This window comes from Mytilus trossulus, chromosome 10 (assembly GCF_036588685.1).
Source record: "Mytilus trossulus isolate FHL-02 chromosome 10, PNRI_Mtr1.1.1.hap1, whole genome shotgun sequence".
NCBI classification, from domain to species: domain Eukaryota; kingdom Metazoa; phylum Mollusca; class Bivalvia; order Mytilida; family Mytilidae; genus Mytilus; species Mytilus trossulus.
In genome coordinates, this window is record NC_086382.1 from 16915475 (window position 1) to 16942171 (window position 26697).

General features: G+C 33.1%; 1 protein-coding gene across 5 annotated transcripts in view; it reads left to right on the plus strand.

The window, feature by feature from the left end:
* LOC134686955 (phosphatidylinositol-binding clathrin assembly protein LAP-like) overlaps positions 1–26697 on the plus strand; it is a 68955-nt gene that overhangs the window by 14476 nt on the left and 27782 nt on the right. For 3 of the 5 annotated variants that reach the window (XM_063546833.1, XM_063546829.1, XM_063546831.1), the window contains exons 4-13: positions 2631–2733; positions 3520–3559; positions 4450–4506; positions 9929–10040; positions 11431–11537; positions 12942–12983; positions 16871–16950; positions 22253–22370; positions 23557–23839; positions 26599–26658. In XM_063546833.1, coding sequence (XP_063402903.1) covers positions 2631–2733; positions 3520–3559; positions 4450–4506; positions 9929–10040; positions 11431–11537; positions 12942–12983; positions 16871–16950; positions 22253–22370; positions 23557–23839; positions 26599–26658 — 1002 coding nt within the window. The remainder of the gene's footprint in view (positions 1–2630; positions 2734–3519; positions 3560–4449; positions 4507–9928; positions 10041–11430; positions 11538–12941; positions 12984–16870; positions 16951–22252; positions 22371–23556; positions 23840–26598; positions 26659–26697) is intronic. The other 2 variants (XM_063546830.1, XM_063546832.1) reach the window with 2 other exon arrangements.

Sequence of the window (26697 nt, forward strand, 5' to 3'; positions counted from 1 at the left end):
TTTGGTTCCGTTTTCAAATTGGTCTTCATTAAGGTCCAAAGGGTCCAAAATTAAACTAAGTTTGATTTTAACAAAAATTAAATTCTTGGGCTTCTTTGATATGCTGAATCTAAATATGTACTTAGATTTTTGATTATGGGCAAAGTTTTCAAGTTGGTCCAAATCAGGATTCAAAATTATTATATTAAGTATTGTGCAATAGCAAGAAATTTTCAATTGCACAGTATTCAGCAATAGCAAGAAATCTTCAATTGTACAGTATTGTGCAATAGCAAGAAATTATCAATTGCACAGTATTGTTCAATAGCAAGAAATCTTCAATTGACAGTATTGCGCAATAGCAAGAAATATCTTATTTCACAATATTGTGCAATAGCAATCAATTTTCAATTGGAGTTATCTTTCTTTGTCCAGAATAGATATTTGTGCAATAGCAAGATATTTTCAATTGACAGTATTGCGCAATAGCAAGAAATATCTAATTTCACAATATTGTGCAATAGCAATCAATTTTCAATTGGAGTTATCTTTCTTTGTCCAGAATAGTAGTTGAATCAATTTAAATCATTGTTTTATACAATATACAATGTATATTTACTTTTACTACCAACTGATAAATTAAAACAATCTTTACCATTCATGAGAGCCGTGGTGTAGTGGTTAGTGCATCGGACTTCTAACACAAAGGTTCCTGGTTCGATTCCCGTTTGGGATGAAAATTTCAGGAACTCAATTTTCGGCTCTCCCTTGACACCATTTGCGAGTATGGTCTTGAGGAAACGATGATAGTCCGTCGGACGGGGACGATCATACATGTGATTCTTCCGGCGGGAGTCAAAATCTCCCGCTTTTAAGACCCTCTTCCGTCCCTCCCGTTTAAATTTGAAATCTTCCGCTTTTTGAAAATGTCAAACTCGAAAAATTTTCAGTAGAAATTTTTGTTTACAAAAGTGGTACTGACAGAGAAAAAGTCCGAGAAACTCGAAATTCATATCGGAAAAGTCCGAGAAAAACGGAAGTTTCCTTTAACTGTTTTGATGTCAAAAGGTAAATAGCCTCGAGTTATCTATGAAGGTGTTAAGGATTAGACTGTGTATACAGCAATAAAAGAGTATTTGCAATTACCTGGTGATCAACTAGCAAGTTTAAGACACATGCCTGGATGATTAAAAGTGAAATACTGACAATGGATTAATTAAAGTTGTATAAACAACGACTTTTTTGTGATGCTGTTAAAAACATTGAACCGTTGTATTACTTAACCTCACGACAAATATCTTAATGAACTGAGACATGATATGTATGTCTACTACACTTGTTGCAAAGCTGACTATGGTGACTCTAATGACTTGACCTAACATATGGAGACAGTTAACCCACCAGAAAGCTCACAACTCTATCAATTCTACACCACAGTTCAGTTAGTGGTACCAAAATTAACAATGATGCTTAAGCAGAGATACTTTTTACCACCTATATATGATGGCTGATCACTTTATCTTGAACTTTATATATAATAAATAAATATTTAAAAACCCCTGATCTTCTATTTCTATCAAGTATTTTAAAAAATGGATATGGAGTTATAAAATCATTAACAAAAAAGGCAAATATGCAGTTTAAACACCAAAAAACCATTGCGTACGTCAATAACAATGCCGATAAAAAATCTCCAGTTATGAGGCCCAAACTCCAGCTGAAAATTTCCAAATCTCCAGTTGTGACTTGACAACTCTGTCACATGTCTGGACGATAAATGGCTGACCCGTGTAAAGAGAGAGCCATATCTCTTGCACGTTAAAGACACCCTTGTAGATTTCGAAAAAGAGTAGGCTAATGCCGCTACAAGGCAGCACTCGCAAACGCAAAGTGGAAAGGGATTAATATAAGTTGCAAAACTTGTTTCCCAATCCACTATAAATAATAAAATTGAGAATGGAAATGGGGAATGTGTCAAATAAATATGTTTAAACTAAACCATTCAGTGATAACAAGCACTTGTTTTTTACATTTTAATATTTGATGATGTATTTAAATGAGCAGTTATTGTTGCAAACTCCATTAGAAATTTGAATTGAGATCAGTTTTGGAATAAGGGAATGTTTTTCTCATTTCAGATTTCATAAATAAAATTTCTTCAAATATTTTTTTGAGAGGATTATTATTCATAGTGAATTGCTCAAAGGCAAATTTTTTTTTTTTAAGTTCATTAGACCACATTTATTCTGTGTCAGAAACCTATGCTGTGTCAACTATTTAATCACAATCCAAATTTAGAGCTGAATCCAGCTTGAATGTTGTGTCCATACTTTCCTCAACCCTTCAGGGTTCAACCTCTGCGGTCGTATAAAGCTGCGCCCTGCGGAGCATCTGGTTAATGATTAAATACCACTGAATACTTGTATCTCAAAGGCAGTCATCATATTATTCAGACTGTCATAAATATTTCAAATGGTGTGACATTTCTTTATGTTCACTTGAATCATAATTTTTGAAATAACATTTTAAGTAAGATGTGAAAACCTTAAATAAATATTAAAGGTTTTGTTTAGATCGCTGAACCATCTTAAACATCATTGTTTTATGTTTTTTATTGCATATTGAATTGATTGGATAGTTTTTCATTTTAGGCTATGACATGTCAACTTATATTAGAAGATATTCCAAATACCTAAATGAAAAGGCCGTGTCATATAGGTCCATGGCATTTGACTTCTGTAAAATCAGACGAGGGTAAGATTGATATTAGTTTAAAATATTTTCTACCAAATTGATCAAATTACTCTAGTTACTGCTAATATATGATGATCTTTGGTTAGTTTTAATGATTTTGCCTTTTATCTCTAAACTCGAAAAGATTGAAATTGTTAACAGCAAACATGATAAGCAAGACAATATCTACAAAAATACTTGAATACCTGGATATGATGTCATTGCAGTCTTAATGCTGAACCACAGGCCCACCAGCTCTGACATGTAAAATTTATGTTGGACTATATTAAAATTGGCTTAGGGCCCTTGGATTCAAAAGTTATTTGTGTGTTGTCTAATCGTACAGTTTTACCTAACCCATCCCTTGAATAATTGTTCAACTGGTTAACCGGTAGTTTAAGTTACATTGTAGAAGGTCTTACGTTTTATAATACAATGAATTGAAGTTTGTCCTTTTGCATTATAATATAAAAAAGAAGATGTTGTATGATTGCCAATGAGACAACGCTCCACAAGAGACCAAATGACACAGAAATTAACAGCTGTAGGTCATCGTACAGCCTTCAACAATATTTACAAGATCAATAAAAATGACAATTCTATTCTCATCTACAATATTGGAGAGTGTTCTATGTTGATTATGCACATTTACATAGGTGAGTGACAGAAGCTCTTAAGAGTCTCAAGTGTATTTTGTTGGACATTTATTTTCAGGTATTTCTGATGAGTATATCTCAAATACAATTGTAGAGTGAAGTTCATATTTTGTCATGTCAATTTGCACTTTCCATTTTTTTTTATTTATAGAAAAGATGATGGAGTATTGAGGAAGATGAATGCTGAAAAGGTAAAATATATGTTGAATAATTTACCTCTGAAGTTTTCTATTTTCCCATCTTAATGCCCACATGACTGACAACTTTGCAGCAAAACTTGTGTATAATAGTATGACATTCGTCTGAAGATATATGGCATCCAGACAATAGCTTGAGTATAATTGTATGCGAATGGTAATTGTTTTAGCTCACCTGGTATATAGTTTTATTATAACGAGTTGCAGATTAGGTTTGAAATTAGTTCTGTTCTGATGATTTTGTCCAAACTTTTTTATGTCATGTTTAAAGATATTAATTTGAAAATTGGTATATAGTTTTATCACAACAAGTAACAGATCAAGTTTTATTTTTTTTACGATCTGATGATTTTGTGTAGAGTAATGGTCCTTGGACTTTGAAAATTCACTTAAACAATCAGTCCAACACTTTTTTCGTCATGACTGAAGATATTGACCTTATATTTATTTCATAGTTTAAACCATGACAGGTTATAGATCAAGTTTAATTTTTGTTCCAATACAGTAATTCTTTTTCAGTAGGTGACAGTAATCTGACAATAGATGTATTACTATGCAATACTCGCAGAATACTTGCTTTCACTGAATGTTCTTGAATAACACATTACTGTAAATTCAGAATATATTGCGAGGTTTTTATTATTGCGAATAATGCGACAGAGTTGTAAACGCAGTAATTAAAACTCGCATTTTGTAATATTTTAACTGAATTAAGCATGACTTTTCTCAAAATCGTAAAAATTAAAATCGCATTTAAGTTTAAAATGACAAAATCGCAATAATAAGTGCACGCAATAATTTCTGAATTTACAGTAATTTTAAGTTTTATGCGGCTTGTTTCCAGTTTCTGTAGATATTATGTCAGCTATGATTTATCATTACAGCTACTGAAATCTCTCCCTTGTTTGCAACACCAGTTAGATGCATTAATTGAATTTGATGTAAGTAAATTTCAGATATTAGTCACTGTTTGTCTAGCTAGGTCAGTCCAATGACGTAAGTATATTTCAGATATAAGTCAGTGTTTGTCTAGCCAAAAATGAATGCTTATACAAGGGATGTTTGGGATCGTTATGGTTCATCAAAATACTGTTTTACCACTGTCCACCCAATCCTTCATCTCACATAGAGAAAATAGTTTGACAGGATACTCCTACAGTTTTGAGTAAGAACTTTCTTATACATGTACTGTAAATTTAGATATCAATGCAAGCATTTATTTATTGCAATATTTGTCTCACCTTGACAGATCAAAAAGTGAGACATGGGTATGCCCTTTCCGAGGTCAGGGTCACCATTGTTTTAATTTGTGTGATTAGTTCTAGCTCATAGTAAACCAATAGCGGAAGGCCAATGATATTTGGTATACAGTTGTCTTACATTTGTACCTCCTATAGATTTATGGAGATATGATTGGGTAAAGGACTACACGTAGGTGTGGTGACTATGTATATTAGATATAGGGTGTCCTTAAAAAATATAGGTTTAGTTACCATACATGGTTGGTTACCAAATAGGGTTAGTAAGGAGTTACTTCCCTTTCAAAAAATAAAAGATGGCACAACCCTTTATAAAAACAACAAGGTGTTGAGGAAAAATCTGGAAGGATTCAACAGATGACGAAATTGATGAAAGGTTGAAATAAATTCATAAACATAATTAAAACTAACAAGTTGTTATTGTTGGCATTAAAGAGTTACTTCCCTTTCAAAAAAAATTTAAAAAATCTGGAAGTTTTTAACAGACAAAGAAATTGATACATGTAATGAACGATTGAAATAAATTTATAAAACCATTTTAAAGCTATAAAAAGGTTGTTATTATGAACATTTTTTTTCTGTATAGAACAATGGAAGTAGGATCTTAATTATAAGTATATTGAAGACTTAATCAATTTGACAAGCCACTAGTCAAATTACCACATGTGAAGATAGTCAGTAAGATAAATTTGTTACACAGTGTGCTGGTGACCTAACTGTTCATGGTTCAACCTCTGTGGTCATATCAGGCTGCACTCAGCAAAGCATTTTACTTATATTTGTTGAACATTGAAATTTTTATAGAAAATAAAGACATCAACACCCATGTTATACTGATAAATCATATTTATATTGTGTCTACATGTTTCACCACATGAGTGGCGGCATCAGGATGGTTAACTAAAGAAAAATTATCCCTGAAGTACTTTGTATGGGGCTTTCTGACAGTTAAAAAAACCCAGAAGTGGTAACAAATATATGAATAGAAATGAAAATAGAAATTGAATATAGAAATTAAAAATAAAATGAGTTATTTTTAGCTCACCTGGCCTAAAGGGCCAAGTGAGCTTTTCTCATCACTTGGCGTCCGTCGTTGTCGTCCGTCGTTAGCTTTTACAAAAATATTCTCCTCTGAAACTACTGGGCCAAATTAAACCAAACTTGGCCACAATCATCATTGGGGTAATTAGTTTAAAAAATGTGTCCAGTGACCCGAGCCTGGTGACCCGGCCTACCATCCAAGATGGCCGCCATGGCTAAAAATAGAACATAGGGGTAAAATGCAGGTTTTAAAAAACCAAAGCATTTAAAACAAATCTGACATGGGGTTAAATTGTTTATCAGTTCAAGATCTATTTGTCCTGAAATTTTCAGATGAATCGGACAACCCATTGTTGGGTTGCTGCCCCTGATTTTGGTAATTTTAAGGAAACTTTGCTGTTTCTGGTTATTATCTTGAATATTATAATAGTTAGAGATAAACTGTAAACAGCAATAATGTTCAGCAAAGTAAGATTTACAAATAAGTCAACATGACCAAAATGGTCAGTTGACCCCTTTAGGAGTTATTGCCTTTTTTAGTCAATTTTTAACCAATTTTCGTAAATCTTTGTAATCTTTTACAAAAATCTTCTCCTCTGAAACTACTGGGCCAAATAAATCCAAACTTGGCCACAATGATCTTTGGGGTAACTAGTTTGAAAAATGTGTCTGATGACCCCATAATCCGACCTAGATGGCGGCCATGGCTAAAAATAGAACAAAGGTGTAAAATGCAGTTTTTGGCTTATAACTCAAAAACCAAAGCATTTAGAGCAAATCTGGCTTTGTTTATCAGGTGAAGATCTATCTGCCGGGAAATTTTCAGATGGATTGGACATTCTGTTGTTAGGTTGCTGCCCCTGAATTGGTTATTTTGAGGAAATTTTGCCGTTTTTGGTTTTTATTTTGAATACTATTATTGATAGAGATAAACTGTTAACAGCAATAATTTACAGCAAAGTGATACCTTAATATTAGTCAACATGACCAAAATGGTCAATTGAGTCAACTTTCAACAATTTTCATAAAATTTGTAAATTTTTACTAACATTTTCCACTAAAACTACTGGGCCAAGTTCATTATAGATAGAAATAATTGTTAGCAGCAAGAATGTACAGTAAAGTAAGATGTACAAACATATTACCATCACCAAAACACAAAGTTTTCATGAATCCATCTACATCCTTTGTTTAATATTCACATAGACCAAGGTGAGTGACACAGGCTCTTTAGAGCCTCTAGTTAGATATATCATTGTCTTGATGGTTTGTTTATCCAAATACGATTGTGTGATTTACACACATGGTAGTAGAATGAAATTCATGTTGGGTTATGTCACATCACAGTTGTTTTGTTTGATGACGTTAAAATGTAAGTAAGAAGTGAAAGATGAAAATTTATAAAATCTCTGTTTCTATTCCAAAATAGACAATACCTCACTGGACATGCCGTACCATGGCAGCTATCATTAGTTGGTTACTTTCACTTTAATAATAACATGGTCATGTATACTGCCATTGTAATAACATTCAAGTGCAAACCACAAAAACCTCATGATTTGTACTTCAATTTGTTATATCATACTTTTACCTGGCCTGAAAATGCCACCTATGTTTTCTAACATGTAGACTAATTAGATAATTATACTTTGAAGTATATTACTTTTTGTATAGGTTAATAACAAGGATTGTTGTATTTGATGTTACAGTAGTACATTTAAATTCTTAGAAACTGTGGATTCATTCATTTTGTGTGGATATCAATTTTCATGCATTGCTAACAACTTGCTTATTTGTGGATATTTATATCCCCCGCTTTAAAAAAGGGGGGGGGGGGGTATACTGTTTTACCTCTGTCTGTCCTTCCGTCAGTCCGTCAGTCAGTCTATCTGTCCCATGAATATTTTTCGTCGCATTTTTCAATACTACAATACAAGGATTTCTGGGTTTATCTAAGTCAGCTATACCCTGTGATGCGTTTTCAGATTGATCACTTGACAACTTCCTGATTACTGAACACTTGTATGATTTTACGCATGATAGCCAAGTTGAAAATTTTCGTCACATTTTTACTTAGGAACTACAAAACAAGGATTTCTGAAATTTGGTGTCAGGATTTATATAAGTCAGCTATACCGTGTGATGCGTTTTCAGATTCATCACTCGACAACTTCCTGTCTACCAAACACTTGCATATTTTAACACTATTTATATTATCCACTTGCGGCGTAGGTATCATCAGTGAGCAGTAGCTCGCAGTTTCACTTGTTGATTTAGTGGTTTTGTCAATCTCTGTATATATAAAGCCTATTGAAAATATGTTATTTGTTTAATATTTAAATTCTTGGTTCACCTGTACCCATGAAACCCATGAAAATTGGTATCCAACGAATAATGATGAATCCACAGTATCAGATACTCCATGCTGCTGTATTTTTTAACCAGATTTTTGTGACAAAAATGTCAGTTATTGATTTGGGGATGTACGGCGGGCAATCAAATGTTGTCTGTACATTAACTCATGAACCGTTTAACCAAAGCTTTTAAAATTTTAATATGTTGTTACTGACAACTAAATGAAGGTCAAGATCAATAATGGCGATTTTGACTTTTACCGTCTAGGAGTTGAGGTTCTTGAAAGATTGAAAAATGGAGTTTCCAGTCGTGTCCGTGCATTAACTCATGAACCGTTCAACCAAAGCTTTTAAAATTTTAATATATTGTTACTGACAACTAAATGAAGGTCAAGTTCAAAAATGACGATTTTGACTTTTATCGTTCAGGAGTTATGGTTCTTGAAAGATTGAAAAATTGAGTTTCCAGTCCTGTCCGTGCATTTATGCATGAACTGTTCTTCCAAAGCTTCCCAAATTTTAATATGTTGTTACTGATGACAAAATGGAGGACAAGTTTAATAATGACGATTTTGACTTTTACCATTCAGGAGTTATGGTTCTTGAAAGATTGAAAAATGGAGTTACCAGTCGTGTCCGTGCATTAACTCATGAACCGTTCAACCAAAGCTTTTAAAATTTTAATATATTGTTACTGACAACTAAATGAAGGTCAAGTTCAATAATGACGATTTTGACTTTTATCGTTCAGGAGTTATGGTTCTTGAAAGATTGAAAAATTGAGTTTCCAGTCCTGTCCGTGCATTTATGCATGAACTGTTCTACCAAAGCTTCCCAAATTTTAATATGTTGTTACTGATGACAAAATGGAGGACAAGTTTAATAATGACGATTTTGACTTTTACCATTCAGGAGTTATGGTTCTTGAAAGATTGAAAAATGGAGTTACCAGTCGTGTCCGTGCATTAACTCATGAACCGTTCAACCAAAGCTTTTAAAATTTTAATATCTTGTTACTGACAACTAAATGAAGGTCAAGTTCAATAATGACGATTTTGACTTTTATCGTTCAGGAGTTATGGTTCTTGAAAGATTGAAAAATTGAGTTTCCAGTCCTGTCCGTGCATTTATGCATGAATTGTTCTACCAAAGCTTCCCAAATTTTAATATGTTGTTACTGATGTAAAAATGGAGGACAAGTTCAATAATGACGATTTTGACTTTTACCATTCAGGAGTTATGGTTCTTGAAAGATTGAAAATGGAATTTCCAGTCGTGTCCCTGCATTTACGCATGAACTGTTCTACCAAAGCTTCCTAAATTTTAATATATTGTTACTGATGACAAAATGGAGACCAAGTTCAATAATGATGATTTTTACTTTTATCATTCAGGAGTTATGGTTCTTGAAAGATTGAAAAATGGTATTTCCAGTCGTGTGCGTGCATTTTCTCATGAACCTTTTAACCAAAGCTTTTGAAATTTTTTTATGTTGTTACTGATGACAAAATAGAGGTCAAGTCCAATAATGACGATTTTGACTTTTACCGATCAGGAGTTATGGTTTATTGACGATTTTCACTTTCACCATTCATCAATAATGGTTCTTGTGATATTGCCAGGACACAAATAAATGTTAATAAATCCGGTTTGCTGTCGTTGTGACAGCTCTTGTTTAAAGTAATAAGTTGGATTTTTTTTTGTTTCAGTGTACTCCAAATGAATTGACAAATGGTGTAATGAATGCTTGTTTTTTGTTGCTTTTCAAAGATCTGATCAGACTATTTGCATGTTACAATGATGGTGTAATCAACCTTCTTGGTAAGTTTACTTCTGCAAATATAAAAAAAGGAAGATGTGGTATGATTGCCAACTAGACAACTCTCCAAAAGAAAGCAAAATGACACAGAGATTAACAACTGTAGGTCACTGTACAGCCTTCAGCAATGAGCAAAGCCCATATCGCAAAATGAGAAAACATGGGTTAAACATTGTAAACATTTTCAAACAATATTTTCCTATGAAACCACTGAACAAATTTCAACCAAACTTTAACTGAATGATCCTTACTGTATATAGTTTGTGTTTTTGTTCAGTTAATCAGTTAAGATGGTTGCCACAGCTAAGAATAAAGCACACAGCTAAAATGCATTAATTTTTATATCCTCTGAGTCATTATTATAAGTTGAAGAAAATACCGTCTGCGGGCTAAATATCTACCTGATTGTAAGTGATTGTTACTGACTACTTCATAGTAAAAGTCTGTTGATTGGTTGGAGCAATTAGAAATATTTATCAAAGGTACCAGGATTATAATTTAGTATGCCAGACATGTGTTTCGTCTACATAAAACTCATCAGTGACGCTCATATCAAAATATTTATAAAGCTAAACAAGTACGAAGTTGGTGAGCATTGAGGATCCAAAATTCCCAAAAGTTGTGCCAAATACCGCTTAGGTAATCTATTCCTGGGTTAAGAAAATCCTTAGTTTTTTCGAAAAATTCAAAGTTTTGTTAACAAAACCTAGTAAATGTCCGTCAATCCTACAGAGTTCTAGGTTTTAACACTTTGTTAAAGTTGCATCATGGTAAATCATACATATCCGTACAAAGGAAGCTAATTCTAGGTTTAATCCAACATTTTCTACTTAAGAAATTGCCTGTTCCAAGTCAGGAATACAAAAACTGTAATTTTTTCCCCTTTTGCAAATATGTCAGTGTTTGGCCCAACAAATCATGAATCAAATCTACGGGCTTTTAAAAAGCTATATAGCTTCTGAAGTTAACCAAAATATATAAATTTTATTATACACATAACATATCACTTTTGATTTGAGCACATAATTGGGGGCTGTTAATACTTATTGTACCTTTTCCTTTAGTGACCCTCTGAGATGGGCACACATTTATGACATTTTTCAACAGAGGAAAACAATGATTATCTTTCTGAACTAACATTTTAACAAAGCCATATGATAACCTTTTCAGTTCTTGAAAAGATGTCTTTCAGCAGATGTTGAGTCTCTTAGAAATGTGTAAATATGGTAACCTAATTATTTTATATGGAAGTTTACATTGTGAATGCAAGGGTAACAGAAACCACTATGTTTTGTGTATATCTAATATAAATGTATGTTATCTCAAGGGTGACAGAAACCACTATGTTTTGCGTATATCTAATATAATTGTATGTTATCTTTGTTTTTCCAGAAAAATATTTTGATATGAACAAAAAACAATGCAAAGATGGATTAGAATGTTATAAAAGATTCCTAGTGCGTATGGATAAAGTTGGAGAGTTCCTCAAAGTTGCAGAGGTATTTAGTTTTATAAGAGCACAAAGCTTTTGCTGTTGAGGTCCAATCAACTTCAAACACATGCTCCTAATGATATGATCTTTCTAGTTTTAACGCCAAATTAAGAGATTTCCCCCCATTTTCACAGTCCATTGAATGTAGAAAATGAAAGTGGGGATGGGGCATCAGTGTACTATAATTACATTAGATGTAAGTTTCATTATAAAACATTATTCTGATTGGCTAACTGCACTTCACATGTTATTCCGTAAACAATTGCATCAGACAATAACATTTATCATGCATGATGACACAAGGTCCCACAATAAAGTGCACAGGTGAATTGAATAAAACAGAATAAAATTCGTGTTTTCATGATCCTAGCTGAAAAATGTAATTATAAGTATTGAATGCTTCTTTTTGAAACTTTATAGGGTTGTAAAAGCGTTGACCGTGCGTACATTTTTAGAATGAAGCGCTTCCGCGCTTCATACAAAATGTACTTCGGTCAACGCTTTTACCACCCAATAAATTTACAAAAAGAAGCATTCAATTCTTAAATGAAGACATTCTTGTTTTTCAGTTCTCTTAACTTAAGTTAGCCTCAATCAAATTTTATATAAATATACACACTGCTAACTACCACAAAATACAGATCAAGTTCTAATTTTGGTGGTGTGACTCCTACTGTTCTAGAGTTATGTATTTCCTTTACAAATGGAAAAATATGCTAAATTTTCAGTTTTGTTTTTTTCTTTCATTAGTTTGCCTCAACCAAATGTTATGGAAATTTTATGTAATGCTCATTTCCACAAAACACAGATCGAGTTTGAATTTTGATGGTGTCACTTTTACTGTTATAGAGTTATGCCTCTTTACAAATGGAAAAGTTTCCAAATTAATGTGAGTTTGCCTCAAATTTAAAAAAAAAACTTATACACAATACCTATTACCACAAAACACAGATGGAGCTTGAGTTTTGTTGGCATCACTTTTACTGTTCTAAATATCTGCCCCTTTAGAAATGAAAAAATGTTGAATTATTCGTTTCCATTCTCTAACTATAGAAGATTGCTTTTCAAATGTTTTGAAACTCATACACATTGCTTATTTCAACATTTGAATTTTGGTAGGGTCATTTTTTACTTTTCTAGGGTTATGCCCCTTTTCCATTCTCTCTCATGTCCCTTTATAATGTTTTATGCTAGCGGGGGCATCATCTGTGTCCCTATGGACACATTCCCCTTCTATAATATTTTTTGGTCGGAAAAAATACAGAGAAACCAACAAAATTTTCATGTAAAGTGTCAGAAAACCATGTTAAGGGCTAATTTCTAAAACACAATAGTGTTAGTAATGGTTGATAGAATTAGATTTAGAAATTATGGATTAATTTTTAGCAGTACTTATGCTTTCTCTTTACAGAATGTTGGGATAGATAAAGGAGATATTCCTGACTTAGCAAAGGTTAGTACCTGAAGTTTGGCAATAAATGGTAAAAGGACTCTCAAAATAATAATAAAAATAAAGAAACTAAAACAACGCAGTGAGTAAATAAAGTTTGGGAATTTTATTTTCTGCATCAACAAAAAATCAACTTTTGAAATTCATTTTGTCTTATTGAATTTAATGTGAACTTTCTCATTTCTTGGTCAAGTTGGTTTTAAGATTATCAAATAATTGAGGGTCTAGATTTGAACCTGATATATATGTAATCATTCCTTACACATACATGATTGCCAATGAGACAATTCTACATCAGCATGACCAAATGATGATGAAGGTTACCAACTTGATATCACAGTACATCCTTCAACAATGAGCATAACCCATACCACTCAGCAATCTGAAGAGGCATGACTTGAAAAACAATTCAAACTGCAAAATTAATGGCCTGTTTTATATGCAAAATTATTAACAAAAACAAATGAAATACAGCAACAAATGACAACCACTGAATTACAGACTCCTGGCTTGAGCTTATCTTCGCTAGCCAAGGGTTACGTTCCACTTCCCTTATCTCTACCCTTGGCAGATGAAGCCGTCATTTGTGATAACAATGCTGCATCATCTATCGGTAGATTAAGGTCACACCCATTCGGAATACATTATTTTACACCAATGGTAGCACTTGAAATCTTCAATTTGGAGGTGAAAACATGGTAACAGATGCTACACACTTGGTAAAGCAGGAACAAAAATATACTTTGACATTCATGCATTTGTGCAAGAAACATACACAGCAACTTCTTTTAGTTGATTAAAACATTCAAATTGTCACTAAATATGGTCATATGTTGAGGGATGTAAAGATTTCTGGCACAATAAGCATGTGACAATTGTTTACATAAACTTCTTACATTTACAAGTGATCATGTTGTAGGCGCTTTTTAGCTCACCTGGCCTAAAAGGCCAAGTGAGCTTTTCTCATCACTTAGCTTCCGGCGTCCGGCGTCGTCTGTCGTCCGTCGTCGTTAACTTTTACAACAAATGGAAGTTTTTAACGACCTTGACTGGCTATACAGCCCTTGCACGGTCGGTAGACTTTTACAAAAATCTTCTCCTCTGAAACTACTGGGCCAAATTAAACCAAACTTGGCCACAATCATCATTGATGTATCTAGTTTAAAATTTGTGTTTTTTGACCCGGCCAACCAACCAAGATGGCCGCCATGGCTAAAAATAGAACATAGGGGTAAAATGCAGTTTTTGGCTTATAACTCAAAAACCAAAGCATTTAGAGCAAATCTGACATGGTGTTAAATCGTTTATCAGGTCAAGATCTATCTGCCCTGAAATTTTCAGATGAATCAGACAACCCAAATAGGTAATTTTAAGGAAATTTTGCTGTTTTTGGTTATTATCTTGAATACTATTATAGATGGATATAAACTGTAAACAACAATAATGTTCAGCAAAGTAAGATTTACAAATAAGTCAACATGACCAAAATGGTCAGTTGACCCTTTAGGAGTTATTGCCCTTAATAGTCAATTTTTAACCATTTTTCGTAAATCTCCATGATCTTTTACAAAAATCTTCTCCTCTGAAACAACTTAACCAATTCAAACCAAACTTCATCTGATTGATTCCTAGGGTATCAAGAATAAAGTTTGTGTTTTAATTCCCATTTCATCAAAAAACATGGCTGCCATGGCTAAAAATAGAACATTGGGGTAAAATGCAGTTTTTGGCTTATAACTCAAAAACCAAAGCATTTAGAGCAAATCTGACATGGATTTAATTTGTTTATCAGGTCAAGATCTATCTGCCCTGAAATTTTCAGATGAATCAGACAACCCATTGTTGGGTTGCTGCCCCTAAATTGGTAATTTTAAGGAAATTTTACTGTTTTTGGTTATTATCTTGAATATTATTATAGATGAATATAAACTGTAAACAGCCATTATGTTCAGCAAAGTAAGATTTACAAATAATTCAACATGACCAAAATGGTCGTTTGACCCCTTTACGAGTTATTGCCCTTTATAGTCAATTTTTAACCATTTTTCGTAAATATCCATGATCTTTTGCAAAAATCTTCTCTACTGAAACTACTGAGCCAAATTAATCCAAACTTGGGGAATTGTGTTTTTTGACCTGGCCAACCAACCAAATTGGCCTCCACGGCTAAAAATAGAACATGGAGGTTAAATGCAGTGTTTGGTTATTACTCAAAAACCAAAGCATTTAGAGCAAATCTGACATGGGGTAAAATTGTTTATCTGGTCGAGATCTATTTGCCCTGAAATTTTAAGATGAATGGGACAACCCGTTGTTTGGTTGCTGCCTCTGAATTTGTAATTTTAAGGAAATTTTGCGGTTTTTGGATATAATCGTGAATATTATTATGGATAGAGATAAACTGTACACAGCAAAAATGTTCAGCAAAGTAAGATTTACAAATAAGACAACAGGACCAAAATGGTCAGTTGACCCCTTTTGGATTTATTGCCCTTTATAGTCAATTTTTAACCATTTTTCGTAAATCTTAGTTAACTTTTACAAAAATCTTCTCCTCTGAAACTACTGGGCCAAATTTTACCAAACATAGCCAGAATCATTATTAGGCTATCTTATTTAAAAATTGTGTTTTGTGACTGGAAAACCAACCAAGATGGCCACTATGGCAAAAATAGAACATAGGGGTAAAACGCAGTTTTTGACTTATAACTCAAAAACCAAAGCATTTAGAGCAAATCTGACAAGGTAAAATTGTTTATCTTGTCAAGATCTATCTGCCCTGAAATTTTTAGATGAATCAGACAACTCGTTGTTCGGTTGCTGCCCCTAAATTGGTAATTTTAAGGAAATTTTGCTGTTTTGGGTTATTATCTTGAATACTATTATAGATAGAGATAAACTGTAAACAGCAATAATGTACAACAATTTAAGACTCAAAAATAAGTCAAAATGACCAAATTGGTCAATTGACCCCCTAAGAAGTTATTGTCCTTTATAATCAATTTTTAACAATTTTCATAAAATTTATAAATTTTTACTAACATTTTCCACTGAAACTACACGGACAAGTTCATTATAGATAGAGATAATTGTAAGCAGCAATAATGTTCAGTAAAGTAAGATGTACAAACACATCACAATCACCTAAACACAATTTTGTCATGAACTGTCTGCTTCATTTGTTTAATTCACATATACCAAGGTGAGCGACACAGGCTCTTTAGAGCCTCTAGTTGATTGAATGCAGCGAGTTCAACTGCAACCAATGAAAATCATTTCATTGTGTCTCCAAAATTCTATCTTAATCGCCAGGAGCGGAGAGGAGGGAAGTGGATTGTAACCCTTGGCTAGGGAAGATAACTTGAGACAGGCACATATATATCTACAATATTGGGTTGTTGTCTCTTTAACACATTCCCCATTTCCATTCTCAATTCATTAGTGGGTTATTATGTTAGCACCAACCCTCAGCTGACCGAGGACAGATGTGTAACAAAACAACACATAAAACAATTATGAAAACCAATTAAAAAGCTCTTAAAACATCAGAACAATACAAAGCACAAATACTACTAGCAAAAACACAAAAGGGGACTAAGTATAGATCTGATAGTGCTCACAGTCACTGTCACAGTTACTGTAAAATAGTTCAAAGTCAATACCAATTTATGAAAAAAAAATCAGCTATTCTTCAATCAGTACTCATACAACTTCCTATAAATTTTGTATAGAGATGACATCAACAGTTAGAGAAAAACATAACTTTGTGCAAATATCAGGACCATGAATATTAATGTATAAAAGAGTGTACAATAATAATTAGTTTCCATTGTTTTGTTATCACAATCATATCCAGTAATTGCTTCAGTATATATTCTGTATATTTGTAGGCACCATCAAGTTTATTAGATGCACTTGAACAGCATCTTGCATCATTAGAAGGAAAAAAGGGTATTGTTTCTACAACAAAGTAAGTGATTATAAGTTACTGTGGATTCATTAATATTCGGTGGACACAAACTTTTTCGTGGACTTCATGGGTACAGGGAAACAACTAATTTAAATGTTCAATGAAATGAAAATTTTCTAAAGGAATACATGTGAGTGTTGTCAAAACCACAAATTTAAATATCCATGAATATACAAGTTTTCCTCTGTCCACGAAAATTGGTACTGATTCCACAGTATATGGTATTTACTCAAGGTGTGATAAAAGATCTTAGAACTTTATTACCATTATACCATTAATTATCAGGAGAATTCTGCTGTGTTGTTTATATGACTGCAAAGAAATATCTAACACAGTAGGAAGGTTAAGATTTATTTTTGGAGGTTCCTGTCGTAGCTGTTTAGTAAAAAGTGCAAAAACCCAGCATTTTTCATGTTTCAGAACAAAATTGATATAATTATGTAGAGGTGTATGTACCTCTTTGAAATTTTACCACAAGGACAAAAGGATAATTGTTTTTGATTTTGGTTATAAGTGCCCTTACTGTTTAGAAATAGGGGCCAAAATTAAGATTTGTTGGAGGTTTCAGGCAGGGCTTCCAAAATTTTTCTGAGCCAGCCGGACAGTTCATATCTGATCCGAATTTTAATCCCTAAGACAAAGTCACAAAAGGCAATTATGGTAATCAGATGGCCATCCCATTGACATTAAATTAAAATCGATATTAAACTTTACTTTGATATGAATTTGATGTTCTGACATAAAATGTTAAAATTGACATTGCATCATTCAAAGTGTGCACATCAACGTGCTCATATCTGCATTAGACTCTTTATTTGTGCAAAATGAAGTTGTCTAGAACTTTATTTTCGTTTTTAAAGTCAAATTTTTCAAAACCGGATGTTGACTTGACAATGGTAAAACATGGACCATAAACGGATACGTAAAATCTGTGTACTTTAACATAGAACTACTGAGCGAAGAAGCTCTTTCCATGTTATTTCTTCAACAAAACACTTGAAATGAACATTAGATACAGGCATTAATGATAGTTTTAGCATTTTTGAAGAAATGTAGGATGCATAATTGAACTTCCCACCTGTGCACATGCGCACACGTGTTCTTGTTCATACAACGTAGTTCTGACGATTTTTCATTTAAAACCTTTTTAAATGATTTATCAAATCATGTTTATAAATTTATTTATTATATATTTTTAATCAATTAGATACAAGCTGCTGAAATGTACGAAAATAATTGGGAATGGACCGATTAATTTATACAATGTCCGGTACTGAAAATAGTTTACCTGTCACCTGAACAGGTAGTTTTCAGCTGTCCAACAACTAATTAGCCATGATTAAAATTAGAAAGTACTAAAGTAGGGGTTGTTTTGATAGTAATTAATCATCATGTCACTTTTATGACAGGAAATGTATGGCTGTTAAAGGCAAAATGTTGGGTCAAAAAGATCGTGAATTTATATGTTAAAATGACCGAAAAAGCCTTTGAAACTAAAAAGTATATGACCGTTTCATGCTTTGCCCAGCCGGTCTTTTACCGGACATTATACAAATGACCGGAATATATGACCGTTTTGGAAGCCTTGGTTTCAGGACAATAACTTGTAAGTGTATGGATCTCTATTGAATTGTACTTCTATGTTCCTCAAAAGAAAGGTTGGGATTGATTTTTGGGGGTTATGGCCCCTCAAACCATTTAGAAATTAGGGGCTTAAAAAACAGGGATATTTTTTGTTTTTAACCCGAATTTCAAAGGAAATACGGTAATTGATATGGGGATGTAAGGCTGGCGGGTGGCCAGGTGGGCAGCTGCCAAATAATGTCTCCTCAATAACATGAAAATGCTTTGACAATTTTTTTTTCAAATTTATATATGTTGTTACCTGTGACTAAATGAAGGTCCAGTTCAATTTACACGATTTTAGTTTTTCTCCTTGTTGAGTTATTGCCCTTTTCTCATCACTTGGCGTCCGCCGTCCGTTGTTTGGCGTTAACTTTTACAAAAATCTTCTCCTCTGAACTTACTGGGCCAAATTTAACCAAACTTGGCCACAATCATCATTGATGTATCTAGTTTAAAATTTGTGTTTTTTGACACGGCCAACCAACCAAGATGGCCGCCATGGCTAAAAATAGAACATAGGGGTAAAATGCAGTTTTTGGCTTATAACTCAAAAACCAAAGCATTTAGAGCAAATCTGACATGGTGTAAAATTGTTTATCAGGTCAAGATCTATCTGCCCTGAAATGTTCAGATGAATCAGACAACCCATTGTTGGGTTGCTGCCCTTAAATTGTTAATTTTAAGGAAATTTTAATGTTTTTGGTTATTATCTTGAATATTATTATAGATGGAGATAAACTGTAAACAGCAATAATGTTCAGCAAAGTAAGATTTACAAATAAGTCAACATGACCAAAATGGTCAGTTGACCCCTTTAGGAGTTATTGCCCTTTATAGTCAATTTTTAACCATTTTTCGTAAATGTCCATGATCTTTTTCAAAAATCTTCTCCTCTGAAACTACCGGGCCAAATTAATCCAAACTTGGCCACAATCATCATCAATGTATCTAGTTGAAAGTTTGTTTTTTGACCTGGCCAACCATCCAAGATGGCCGCCATGGCTAAAAATAGAACATAGGGGTAAAATGCAGTTTTTGGCTTATAACTCAAAAACCAAAACATTTAGAGCAAATCTGACATGGTGTTAAATTGTTTATCAGGTCAAGATCTATCTGCCCTGAAATTTTCAGATGAATCGGACAACCCATTGTTGGGTTGCTGCCCCTAAATTGGTAATTTTAAGGAAATTTTACTGTTTTTGGTTATTATCTTGAATATCATTATAGATGGAGATAAACTGTAAACAGCAATAATGTTCAGCAAAGTAAGATTTACAAATAAGTCAACGTGACCAAAATGGTCAGTTGACCCCTTTAGGAGTTATTGCCCTTTATAGTCAATTTTTAACCATTTTTCGTAAATATCCATGATCTTTTACAAAAATCTTCTCCTCTGAAACTACTGAGCCAAATTAATCCAAACTTGGCCACAATCATCATTGATGTATCTAGTTTAAAGTTTGTGTTTTTTGACTTGGCCAACCATCCAAGATGGCTGCCAAGGCTAAAATAGAACATGGAGGTTAAATGCAGTTTTTGGTTATTACTCAAAAACCAAAGCATTTAGAGCAAATCTGACAAGGGGTAAAATTGTTTATCTGGTCAAGATCTATCTGCCCTGAAATTTTAAGATGAATGGGACAACTCGTTGTTAGGGTGCTGCCCCTAAATTGGTAATTTTAAGGAAATTTTGCTGTTTTGGGTTATTATCTTGATTATTATTATATATAGAGATAAACTGTAAACAGCAATAATGTACAGCAATTTAAGACTCAAAAATAAGTCAAAATGACCAAAATGGTCAATTGACCCCCTAAGAAGTTATTGCCATTTTAATATAATCAATTTTTAACAATTTTCATAAAATTTGTAAATTTTTACTAACATTTTCCACTGAAACTACATGGACAAGATAGAGATAATTGTAAGCAGCAAGAATGTTCAGTAAAGTAAGATGTACAAACACGTCACAATCACCTAAACACAATTTTGTCATGAACTGTCTGCTTCCTTTGTTTAACATTTAATTCACATATACTAAGGTGAGCAACACAGGCTCTTTAGAGCCTCTAGTTAATATTCAAAAGTGGTATTTTCAATGTGATTGAGTTATTTGTCTTTGAACAGATTTGTTTAATTATAGGAAGTTTGATTTACACTAAAATGACTTATTTTCACCTGTTGATAAATAAGTGTATCTGGGATTAAAATGTCTCACACAATTATAATTGGATTAAAATATTTATTTGAAAAATTTCTGTATTCTAAGTGTTGATAATTATAAGCTATTTAGGACTGTATAAACAAAGTTTTATAAATTTTTAAAAGACCTATTTTCTGAATGCTATATTTGGTGTGTGTGTGTGAGTGTTAATTTTATTTTTATACCCCCGCTTTAAAAAAGGGGGGGTATACTGATTTACCTCTGTCTGTCCGTCAGTCCGTCCTTCAGTCCGTCCTTCAGTCCGTCCTTCAGTCCGTCCGTCCGTCCGTCAGTCAGTCCGTCCCATGAAACTTTCGTCACATTTTTCTCAGGAACTACAATACAAGGATTTCTGAAATTTGGTTTCATGGTTTATCTAAGTCAGCTATACCGTGTGATGCGTTTTCAGATTGATCACTTGACTACTTCCTGTTTACCGAACACTTGTATGATTTTACACATGATAGCCAAGTTGAAAATTTTCGTCACATTTTTCTCAGGAACTACAATACAAGGATTTCTGAAATTTGGTTTCAGGGTTTATCTAAGTCAGCTATACGGTGTGATGCGTTTTCAGATTGATCACTTGACAACTTCCTGTTTACCGAACACTTGCATATTTTTACACTATTAATATTATCCACTTGCGGCGGGGGTATCATCAGTGAGCAGTAGCTCGCAGTTTACTTGTTTTGGACCGTATTAAATATGTAAATGTCCAATTTCCAAAAAAATTTGGGTTTGTATAATGTTATGATGTTGTTGTCTGCATCTCTCGTCCCAAGACACATTTCTTTTCTGGACAATAACTTTAAAGTTAATGGATTTCTGTGAAATTTGACTGCAAGGTTGGGATTGATTTTTAGGGGTTATGGTACCAACAGTTTAGGAATTAGGGGCCAAACAATCATGAAGTTTGTCATGCATTTCATTCTTGTCTACAATCTTGTAGAGTTTCATATAGATCAATTTGAGCGACACAAGACAGGAACAGCAACAATGAAATTGAAAGAATGAATTTAAAAGAATTTATATACCTATATGGAGTTATTTTCTTTCAGAACGACAGGTCATTCTTTTTCAGAATCAACCCGGCCGATACCATGTTTCAATGATAATTGCTCCAAGGCATAAAATAATGACCTGTGTGAGGTCATTATTTTCCTTGATAAACATGCAATCTATGATTAACTTCAAAACTGTATTGGTCTAATAGTTTTTTGTTGCCGAGTTGGAAATTTATTTTTCAAGGTTAAATCGATGATAGATGTAAAATGAACCGTCATTGTAGTCCCTTATTTTAATTTTAGAAAAAAAAATAACGTGAAGTTTTGTTAATTTATCTCTACAATATAGAAACATTATCATATATGTCTTTCATTTGATCAATCCTGACACCCCTCGGTGTGTTCTACGACAAGAAAAACCTTAAAATATGCATCATCTATAACATAATGTCTGTTGTATTTTCAGACCAGCAGGCTTCTCAACAGCTGTAGATGCAATATCAGGGAACAGTTCTTTTCAGATATCAGAGGAAGAAAAGAAAAAAATTTTAGATGAGGAGAATCAAAGATTACAACAATTAAAGGTATATCTCATGATAGATACTAGGATTGAAATTTTGAAAGAGGTTTCGAAACGTCTTCAATAAACTCACCAGTGAGACTCAAATAAAAATTAAAAAGGCAAATAATATTAAGATGATCATGTTACGTCAGTTTTTCAATTATTGACTGTTTCCAATTTTTAAAATATGAGAAATTAAAAAAAAAAATCAGTATTCCAAATGGTGGCCTTCTTAGTTGCAGACTAGTAGAACATAGAATCTAACCCTTCAAAATATTTGTCAATGTCCTATGAAAATTATCCTTCCAAACTATTGCATTAGAATTATAGCAATTGATCAGAAAAACTTCAAAATTGGTAACCAATATTTTTTTTTTCCTGTATATTTTGTGTAATTTTGACAATCCTGATATCTGGTTTGGGGTTTAATATTGGATTAATACCGCCAAAATTGAGATGGTTGTCAGGTCTGTTCTATAGTTCTTGGCAGGTCTGTTCTATAGTTCTTTTAAGATTGAGTAAAAGCATGATTTTGTTTGATTTTTTATTGAAAATCAAGAGAATTTGATAAAACATTCCTCAAATGCAGTATTAAAGAGAAATCACACTATTGTTTATACGCATCACTCTCTGCGCTGCTACAGTGTCGTAACAGTATTATGACATCTCTGTTTTTCAAGTCCATCGTAATGTTTGAGGATATATAAAATGGCGGCCCTCTGGAAGGGACAATTTGCTAAAGCAGGAGAAAACAGACAAAGTTAGCTTTGAGTGCAAAAATGAAAATGTTATTTGTAACGGACAAACTGTATGGCAAAAACAAAGAAAGTGATCTTGATATGGCACTAACGTTGTCAGTGTATCGTCGCTATGCAGTATATGGGATTCAGCATATATTTTCTGAAGAAAAATGGATCAGTATTGTCAAAAAAGTATATATGTTATAACATGTACAAAAATTTAGTATATGCTATAATTTGAACAATGCAACAATACATTATTACATGTAAAACATGCAGAAAAGTAGTTCATATACGCTATAACATGTACAAAATTTTGCTTAAAAATGGATTTAACCTGTACAAAAAATGAAAAATGGAAATCTAGCTAAATCTCTTTTTCTTCTACATCAAAGGTTAGCCATATTCTCATTTCTCATGGATTGGGTAATTACCAGTATCCTTGCAGTTTTGTTCATTCCATTTTAGGAATATAAATTAAAGGAAACGGGTTCACCAGCAACTCCAAGTACTGCTACACAATCACCACCATCAACAAATCCATTTGCCAATAATACAAATGCAACAGACACAAATAATTTGCTTGGCTCACCAGTATCTTCACAACCTGGTATGGCAAGTGATGATTTACTGAGTTTAACAGGGAATCCGTTTGTTCAGAATGTCCAGCAAGTGATGGCCATGAATAATGCTGTCAATAATATACAGACTTCTTTTGCTCCTGGTGGCTGGAACACACAACCTAGTCAAGGTGAGCTGTAATAAATGATGTAAAAGGGAAAAGCCAATAACTGAATTTAAGACCACATTTAAAAATATGTTTCTTTTCCCTCTCCCAACCCTTGGTTTCACAGGAGGGTAGGTAGTTAGGAAGGAGGGTAGGTAGTTAGGTAAAAAGTTTTTTTTTCTCCAGCAGTATTCAAGGTATATTATAAATTTCCAAACTGCAAAGCCTAATACTACAAGGTTTGCTCTTCTTTTATTTAAAGTCGCCAATTTAGGGTTTACAGTTGAATTCAAATAAAGAGGGCTTTTAAAAGCATGCATTAAACATGCAATATGGTGTTATATCTCTTCAAACATGGAAGAACCCCAGATAAATTTTTGTACATGGTCTTAGATATTCACAATAAATTATCTTATAGCCATTCATATATTATCATCCATTGTCCATGGGCTTTTCAAACCATAATTATTCTCAACTCATTTATGAAGCAAAAACCGTACAAGACTCCAGAGGCAGATACAGAATTTTCATAAGTGGGGGCCCACTTCAGTCATGCTTCTGCGATTCCCTATATAATCAACCCTCTTAATCTGCATCTGGACTCGACATGTCCATCACTGCCCTGAACCACACACTATTTTTAAAACAGCTGTATAGACTGGAACAAGCAAAGTAAAGTATCTTGCTCTAGATTACAACACAAGATTTCCGTTGACAGAAGTTTAACCTACAACTCTACAGTCACAAGTCTGGCATCTTACAATTGGTTGGCATTCCTGTTTCAGAGTTGCTTAATGGTATTTGGATAGATGGTATTATCTTTTTTTTTAATTTTAAAGAGTCGGAATAGAATGAAACAATTATATAAACATGGGAAAATATTATACAAGCCCAAACGAAATAAATATAAACAAGTCTAAATTGAAAACAAAATTTAAACCTATAATTGCGTTAGATAAGAACCACACTTTCTTTAGATGTGCATTTTAAAACAAATTTTGTTGTAGAGGGGTCTATATACAGCACAAACAACATTTTCGAAAAGACCAAAAAAGTGAAAAAGTATATTTTGATAAAACCTTTTTGACCAACAGGTAGAACAACTGATGTTCTTAAACCCTGCAAACTGCTATTTACGATTGCCAAATATATTGATCACAAGATTTAACAAAGTGGATCTATATATTGATTTAATACCAAATAGAAACAATGAACTTGCAGTAAAGATGGTTAACCACAAACATGAGGTGGTAAAATTTGTACACCATATCTGGATTTCCACAATTAATGTCTCTGCAGTGATGTTAGGGATTGAAAAGTATTTGGAAGGCAATACAATTGACCTCAATTTAGGATAGACTCTTGAATGTTAAAGAGTCACAACAGATAATATAAACCAGAGGGAAAATATAATACAAGCCCAAACGAAAAAGATATAAACAAGTCTAAATTGAAAACAATTAAATATATATATATATACAACTCATCTAAACATCAACCCAACAATGTTAGATCTGTAAATTTGCTTTCGCAAATTTTTTGTTCTTCCCTCGCCGGGATTCTAACCCATGCTACTGTGATATAGACCACACGACCACCTGGGCTTCACAAAAGTAAAGCTTTCGGTGGTTGTATGTTACCTTTCCTCGTCAGTTTTAATCTAGCGGAGTACTACAGTACATGATATATAAGGCATGGAGATGTTATTGTTACAGATCAGCTCAATTATCTATAGTAAAGGATCCTACAAATTAATGTAAGATACAGTAACAGAAAATAATTATATTTATAAGTACGTATATATAGGTGCATTTAAATTTGTGAAATTCAAAACTGCTAAAATATTTGTATTTGAATGAATTTTGTCCACTTATATGCAGCAGGTGTCAGTATTCCAACTCGTCATTAGTGAATGTGCCAATAATTACTTTTTTAGTACATGAAAAATTTCAACACATCAGGGACTGATCCAGGCTCAAGTGAAACATTTGTATAACAACCCATGATCTTATCCTGGATTTAGAGCAAAGCCTAATAATTCCCAAGTTTCTTTAAAATCTCTTTTATTTCTATCAGAACAATCATTTTACAATAATCCAAAATTTGCATGAAATGTGTGCCACTGGAGTAAACAGTAATTTTACAAAATTATAACAACTTGCGATATTTACATCTAGTATAGTGCAATTGCTAGCCCCAAAAAAATCAGTAAACATGGGGCATGTATTCAATCAATCTTGTACAAATTTCTTTTGTCACTGTGTTTTTCTTTAGAATTAATTGTCTCCCACAAATCCACCAATCTATCAATTAGCACACATACAGATGAAGGGTAACAGAATCTTCACAGGTTTACCGGATGCTGTTTTCTGAGAATTTATCTATCAATCTCTTCATTTATTTACGTAATTGTGAAAACAAACCAAGAATGATAATATTGTAGGGCACCACACTTTGTAGAGTAAATAACGTGCCATGTTTTAAGTCAATGTCATAAAATTGCTCACAGCATCACAGATGAAATGTTTGAAGACGGGTCTTCATTGTTCTTGTCAATATAATACTTCCAGTCTAAGATCAAGAAAATGTGATAAACATTAAGTTTTACTTCTATTTACCTGTGCACTATATTGTAGAAACATGTGCCATCATGTATATTTCAATTCATATAATTCATTTTGAAATGAAGAATGACACAAGATTGCTATTAGCCAATCAAAATAACAAACATCTTTTATAATTATATAAAAATGAAATACATGTACATATTTTCTTCTTGACAGCAGATGTTGACTTTACGAAAGTTTTTTACAACAACTCGTCAACATCATCAGGATATATGGGTAGGCAATAAAAGCATGTTTAACAAAACTGGTTCAGGC